This window comes from Thunnus maccoyii, chromosome 15 (assembly GCF_910596095.1).
Source record: "Thunnus maccoyii chromosome 15, fThuMac1.1, whole genome shotgun sequence".
In the NCBI taxonomy this organism is placed as follows: domain Eukaryota; kingdom Metazoa; phylum Chordata; class Actinopteri; order Scombriformes; family Scombridae; genus Thunnus; species Thunnus maccoyii.
This window is the reverse complement of record NC_056547.1, coordinates 11,901,607-11,909,486: the sequence shown is the minus strand read 5'-3', so window position 1 is coordinate 11,909,486 and position 7,880 is coordinate 11,901,607. Positions and strand designations below refer to the sequence as shown.

The 7,880-nt window shown below is 38.6% G+C and overlaps 1 protein-coding gene across 1 annotated transcript; it reads left to right on the top strand.

Annotated features, from left to right (window-relative positions):
* The first annotated feature begins 538 nt into the window (after positions 1-538).
* Positions 539-7,564, top strand: LOC121912383 (transmembrane protein 42). Its single transcript, XM_042434487.1, has 3 exons — positions 539-1,035; positions 3,060-3,206; positions 3,512-7,564. Exons 1-3 carry the CDS (start codon positions 859-861, stop codon positions 3,656-3,658), a joined length of 471 nt encoding a protein of 156 aa, XP_042290421.1. The 5' UTR covers positions 539-858; the 3' UTR covers positions 3,659-7,564.
* Positions 7,565-7,880: the final 316 nt, after the last annotated feature.

Genomic DNA, 7,880 nt, shown 5'->3' with positions numbered 1-7,880 from the left:
ATTACATTAGCATTGATTGTCCTCTAGTCCACCCTGTATTTATAGCATAGAAGAAGAAGAGGAGGGACTATAATGTGGTTGTTTTCTTTTTTAAATGATCGAATTCTTAACCCTTGTGCCTCACTGGGGATATTTTTGGTTCATTGGATCATTTTGGCTGTGTTAATGCATATGGCATACATTTTGAAAGGGTGTAGTTTTTTTTTTGTTGTTTTTTTTAATTTTGGAAGTTCAACCTCAGCTTCTATAATAAGTCTATAATAAACTGTGTAGCCAAAATAAAGACACTCTGATCCTTATGGACAAAAATGTCCCATTGAAACCCATTAAAACCATAATTTTTGGGGTTAAAGGGTTAAATTCTTAATATTACTGAATATTTGGTAGTGATAGTCAGGACTGAAGTTGGCTAAAAGATTTCACTCAGTGAAAGTGGAAAATAATATTAATATATCATATTTTTATGGCAGTTTTTTTTTGACATTTTTAACAACATCAGTAAACAAAATTTAAAGAGGTAAAAGGTTTAAATAAAAATATCTGATTAACACAGTAAGATGCTTTTTATTATGATTCTAGCATTATGGGAGACACTTTAATGCTGCTGAAGTCATCCTCGACTCTGTCAAGGTTGTGGAATTATAAAACTGCAATTCCCAGAATGCAATAGGGGTATTTTAGTCCAACCACTGCGCTGCTCCGGGTTGACCATGTGTTGTGTGACTGCCACCGGACGGCTGTCTGTAGAAAGTGCAGCAAAAACCATGCAGGCAGCTCAACCCGGACCAGCAGCAGCAGCAGCAGCAGACATGTAAAGATGGAGTAGAAAATTATGTGCCTCGACTGTCATCATCAAAGATGTTCCCCGGAGTTTTCTATGCACTGTTGGCGGGTTTCCTCGGGGCCGTGGCGTCGTCGTCGGCCAAGCTGTCTCTCGGAGCCGACTACCTGAAGGGAGTCTGCGAAACCGGACTCCGGACATGGGGCGAGCAGCGGAAATTTAGACAAGCGGACGAAACTACCGCCTGTGACCGGGTGAGGCATCGCCATAGTTGAAGTTAATTATTAAAACAGCGGGGGTGGCTGTTAATAATGTAGCGCCGACGTACGTGCATGCCTCCAAGCGGGGTGATTTCTCACGGAGGATGTTAGGGGGGGTTCTCTCCTCCCCTGACTCCAGCTCCCTCAGCATCATCAGCATCATCAGCATCACACGAGGGAGCCCATGCAGCAGCTCGTGCCGTGTCCTCGTGCAGAGCAGAATGACATTGCAGCTCGTGTGTCTGTGTGTTATCGCGTTATTTTGTGAGCGTGGTTGCGTTAAAGAAGGCTTCCAGGTTTCTAAAGGGGGGGTCATGTTTCTTTTATGACCTTCACACTCTCCGCAGACGTCACACAGTGATGTCAGAGAGGCACATCTGCAGGCAGCTGTCTGTCTGCACCATGGATGTATAATAAGATCTTATAATGCATTAATGGTCTGTACAGTGACTTCATATCTGAAGGCTAATCAAAATATCACAAGTAGCACAAGGTTTGCAGATGCATGCAAATCAAAGGCAGACTCTTAATATGCACCAGGAGGTTATCGCATTCAGCCAGTGCGTCATATCAGACTTCAGCTGGGATTTCACACGTGCAGGGAATAGACAAAATAACAGGAACCCTTCACAGTATAATGTAGGGCAGCAACTAACGATTATTTTAATTATCAATAAACCTGTCGATTAATCGATTAGTTGTTTGGTTGATATAATGTCAGAAAACGGTGAAAAATGTCGATCACTGTTTCAAAAAGCCCAAAGTGCAGATATTCAGTTTACTATCATAGAAGACTAAAGAATCTAGAAGATATTCACATTTAAAAGCTGGAATGAGAGGATTTTGGCTTTTTTTTTCTTAAAAAATGACTAAAAATTAATTCTAATTAATTGATTATTTCTTGTTGATCGATTAATGGACTAATTGTTGCAGATCTAGTATATTGCAAATTATATAATGTAAAATTTTATGTTAATGATGTATCAGGGATGATTATGAACACCATAGCTTTTGGTGATGATTTATTTAATTCCTTTACCAGGCTAAACCGGACACACTCTACTATAGATGAATGCAGAGTTTTCAACTTCAGATAAACTCCTCACTCCTTCACGCCTGAGTCATCATGAGACATTCACTAAAGCAAGTCTGTCAAGCAAGAGCAAATACTGTGTAGATGTCTGCAGCAATATAACTGACAGGCTGCAGTCAATGGTGGAATGTAACTGGAATGAGTACATTTACCAAACCTTTACTTACCTTTTTTGTATATTTTTTATTTAATTTCATGCCTTCCACCATGGGGGTTGCTTACAAATTCTTCCTAACCAAGATAAATACTAATATCTTTCCATATAAGATATTATATACATATTTTAGGTAGTTCTCCTAGAGTATTTCCATTTTATGCTACTTTACACTTCTGCTCCACTCTACTACATTACTCCTCTACGTTTATCTGAGTTACTTTGAAGATTAAGACTTTACATACAAAACCTATGATCCGCTTATAAATTATGATGTTGATGATGAGTTATCCAATAATACATGAAATAGTTATCTCCACTTTAACCAAATACAAAACTAAAACGCTGCTTTCACCTTAACATGGGAGCAATTACTACTATATCAGTAAGTAGTAATACAATAATACGGTGTATATATAATAACATATGTGAGTACTTTTACGTTTGATACTTTTAGTAGATTTTGCTGATAATACTTATGTACTTTTACCTAAGTAAAGTTTTAACTGCAGGACTTTTATTTGTAATGGGTCAATTATACATTGTGGTATTTCTACTTGTACTTCAGTAAAGAATCTGAATACTTCTTCCACCGTTTGCTGCAGTTCCTCACAACAAGCTGAAAGTCACATTTTATATTGTTACTTCTATCCTGAAACAAGACAAAAAAGTTAAGACAGGATATGCAGGTAAACATCCACATTTTGAGCAATCAAGCAACCATAAAACAACAATTAGCTGTCATTAACTTCTATTTTTTTTATTTTTTAGCTTCATATCCCTCTGAGGCTGCTGTGTGGCGGGCTGCTTTTCACCTGCAATGCTGTGATGTGGACCTTCCTTGCCAAAGCACTCAGGTATTCCTCTTCCTCCACCCGAACCACTGTGACCACCACCGCCTCCAACTTCATATCTTCCGTAAGTAGCAGCCTCAATCAAAGGTCCTCCTACACAAGCACTTACTTATCTTTTCTTTGTAGTCAACAACTTGGCTTTTCAGCAAATTACTTCCCACTAGACTGTGGTGAGGTGTAAGTTAATTTTAGAGTGACCTCACATACTTTCTTCTTTGTATCAACTGCCTTATTTTAGAAAGTAGGTTGGACTATATTCAGAAATAACAGTGATTTAGCCTTTTAGAGGATTTTCTTGTCAAAGTTGAACTGACATTTTCCATCAAAGCATCTTTGCAGGTTATGATGCAATAATTTTTCCCCCTGCAGGCTTTCCTGGGCCAGCTGATCTTCGGTGAAGCCCAGATAACGCTGTGGTGGGTTGGGATCTCCCTGACTTTCTCTGGCCTGTTAGTACTGCAGAGGGTCTCTCCACAGGATGGACAACACAATGCAGTCACCAAGAAAGATGAATAATATGTCTCGTCTCCACTAGCTCTGTTCAGCTTGGCTCCATCTGGCTGTGGTATGTGTTTTGGTCGGCATTTCCTCTGATTTTACATTTAGCCAAAGACTGATGAAATCTGAAACTGGATTTAGACATTTATTGAATTAATAGTAACTGAGGCACAACATTGAAACAGTAAGAAAAAATCTGATTTTGTTGCTAATAATGCTCATTTTACTGAATAAATTGTTTAAATTATTTAACTATTATGACTAAATGCTTCTGAAATCAATTTATTATCAGTGAACATTTAAACTTCAGGTTGCAATTCGTGGCAGTGCAGGCTGTAAAACACTGTTGGCTCAGCTGTGGTGCTGCCTTGTTTAGTCAAGCTCTAAAAATCAGAGGAGATGTTGGCTTTCAGCCAGTCTGGCCATGGCACAGCTTCAGTCTGGCTAGTGGAGACAAGCTACTGGCTGCCCTGGGTTCGGCTTTTCAGAAGCTCTAAAATAATCTTTGTTCACAAGCTTACAATGAAGCAAAAATAATACCAGCTTTATGTTACTTTTAGCCAACACCAACACAACTCATGAGCTAACAGAAACAATGGGACAGAAGGGAAGAGAGGAATAGTTTGATAAGTTGGGTCTATTTGTTTTCTTGCTGAGAGTTAGATGAGGAAATTGATACCACTCTCGTGTCAGCATGGTAAATGTTAAGCTACCGTTAGCAGCCGGTTAGCTTACCATAAAGAAAAAAATGTGCCTACCACCACCTCTAAAGCTTACACATTAACAAATTATATCTTTTTTGTTTGATCTGTAAAAAAATGTAAGTAAAAATGACAATTGATGGTTCTGTGTTGGACTATTTCTTGGCCAGGCGCAATGAGACTTGTCAGGCAACCAGCAGATTCACAAACGTGTTCATTAGTGAGCTTTAGAGGTGCAAATTGTGGTACCTTTGGACAGAGTCCCCTGTTTCCAGTCTTTATGCTAAGCTAAACTAAGCTGTCTCCTTGCTCCAGCTTCATGTTAACAGGGTTTTCTTCTAACTCTCAGCAAGAAAGTGAATAAGAGGGTTTCCCAAAATTTCCAATTACCCATTTAAAGAGAGAGACACCTAATATCCAACATGAGTATAATTTGAAGGGTTGTGTGCATATTAACAGGCTGGTCTGAAGTCAGTCTTGTGGGTTTTGTTCATGAGCAATGAACAAATATCACCTATGTCAACCTTTATCTGCCAGTGGATTATGTATTGCAGCCGTAGGATCACCAAAGCTTTTTTAATGCTCACATTTCCTTAAGTTACTACGACATTCACTGTAAACATCCTACACTAATGTTTAATTTTATGCATGCTCAAGGTGATGTTTTAAATGAAGCACTTAGCTAACAAAGCGTATTTTTCACAAGTAATAAAACTAATGTAGCGCTGAAAGGCTCACCCCCGGTAAGAACTTGCTGTTTGCCTGGGTCTTGCTTTTTTTTTTAATTATTTGCCTTTCTTGATAGCTTGAACCTTAAGATATGAGCATGACACATGTTTTGATGAAGAGGCAGCTGATCTTCAATTTCATGATAGATATGTGCATGTTCCTACCAAGGCCTGAACTCATATAACTCACACCAAAGCATCCTGGAGTATCAGTTCATGTCAAAGTGATGCCCCTGTGAGCTGCCTCATTTTATCATCTCGTGTCTTCAGTGGCCAAACTGCCTCTCCAGCATCAGACCCATCTCGTGGCCTCTTGATTGCCTGTTGAGCTTTATGTGCCCTGCATTTGCAATCTTATATTGTTCTGTTGCACATTATCAATATCAGTCCATCAGCAATCATCTCTTGGGTTAGATAGACACATGGCTTCATTAAAAGCTTCCTTCTACATCCCTGGAGTTGTCCATGAGAGTGCAATAACATTATACTTCCTTTAAATCTCATAACACTGTGATGTGTGTAAGAGCAAAGGGGCTTTGAGCATTAATAATTGAGCATAGAAAATGAAATGGCAATACTTGCTACTAAAGGGACATTTCTGTTAGCATACATCAGCTAAGTAAGTATACTGTTGTATACAGGGATTTGAAAACATCAAAGGTTGCTTTATTAAATGGTATTCTAGGATCACATGTTGCTGTTGTTTGGATACATATCATAATATAAATGCATAACGGTAGCTATAATAACTGTCTGTAATATCCCACAGCGGCAATGCACAAATATATCAGATGTCCTTCCAACTGCTGCTGTGCAGGTTCTGTACCATGTGATTTACATGCATCCCTATTAATGTGACTGCAGTGACAATGTGATTATACAGCTCTCATATTTAAAAGGCTGGCTGAGTGATGTTTTGTAGCAGGGCTGTACTCGCAACGCAGGATTTTTCAAAAGTGGAGATCACTCGGAGCCCACGCTGCGACATAAAAAAAGTGAATCCAGTTGTTTGTGCCTCCATGTTTTGGATCCTGGGTGTGGTGCATTACTTATAGGAATAGTTCAGTATTTTTGGGAATATACTAATTTGCTTTCTTGCAAAGATTGGCAGATTGATACCACTCTCATACTTCTACAGTATTGATTAAGCTGGAGGCACAGGCAGGATAAAGTTAGCATAGCTTTGCATAAAGACTGGAAACAGGGGGAAACAGCTAGCCTGGCTCCATCTAGAGGTAAAACAGTTAGCTTACCAGCACATGTAAAGCTCACTAATGAAAATGTTATATCTCATTTGTTTTATCTGTACAAAAAACAAGGTAAAAAAACATAAAAATGCGGTTTTACGGGGAGTTATGTGCCAGACTTTTTATTGGCCAAGTCTCAGCTGGTTCCCTAGCAACTGCTCCCAGCCAAGACATAGTCCCCCTGTAAAACAGCAAATTATCATTTTTGCACCTGTTTTTGTGCAGATTTAACAAACAAGATATATAATGTTGATTAGTACACTGAAGAGGTGCTTGTAGGCATATTTTGTTACCTTCAGACTGACCCAAGCTAGCTGTTTCTCTTCATGCTAAGCTAAGCTAACCGGCTACTGACTGCTTCATATTTATTGAAGAGATCCGAGTGGTATCAGTCCTATCATCAAACTCTCTGCAATAAATTGAATAAGTGCATTTCCCAAAATGTAAACTTCTTTTAATCTACCTTTTATATCTGTAACCTGCTTTTGATTCCGAAAACTTTTAGGTGCCTGCTTTTCTCCAGTTAACGGCATGATATGAGGGTAAACCATCTACCTGTGAATCCACTCTCACTGTAATATAACCAGTCAGTGCTTTGCAGTAGCCACATTTATAGCTCTGTGACAGAGGCATGACCCTGAGTGTGATGTATTTATACATGTGTGCACATAAACTGTAGATGTGTTTGTACAGGGAGATTAGAGAACCACTGAAATATGATCTTAACCTTATGACGTGTGTGTCACATTGATAAGTTAAAATGCTGCACTGCAAGAAAACAGCTAAATTTATCAAGACCTCTTTTGAATCAATAAAGTTTTGATCACTTGGTATACTGAATGCACCAGGGCTTCTTAAAGGAAAACAATCTTCTTTGGAATATTTAATGAGGGGAGCTTGATTTTGCGTTAGTTTGTTGGTATTCCTGCTCCTACAGTGTGGACAGATCAGTAATCAATTTAATCTGGAGGCTGCTGCACTGACTAATTTAACACTACGTTAAACTTTTTAATGTGTAGCAGCATCACTGCCCTTACAGGTCAAGACTGTGCAGCTTGAGGGAGACACCATGTTTGCTATGATAAGAATCATTCATAATGTGTCTTATAGATTATGTGAAACAAACATTTGTAAAAGTGTAAATATATTCTGTTAATAGGAAACACTTAGGATGTGTAAATTGTCATCTCCAATGAGAGAAGAAACACTGATAAATTATTAAATAAACATCTCATATGACAAACACAATTCTTGTCTCCATCACTCTATTATATTATTGTCTGTGGGAAGATTAACAGTATGTCTTCATCACGGCTTTGTACTTTGAACAGAAAAGCTTCTCTGAGTCATTCTGCATGCAGCAATTGAATTAGATGTAAAGTACAGTCAGCATTTACAGTGTACCTGCTTTCAAGTGGGTAAAGATAAGAAGCTGTGTTTTCCTGCAGCAAACAGGGACTTTAAACTCATTTCGCTCTGTGTCATTTCTCTGCATTGTAACAGTAATTTCTAATGGAGAGTGTGCTTACAGTAGCTAATGGGCCTGGATGCAATGTTTGCCTTT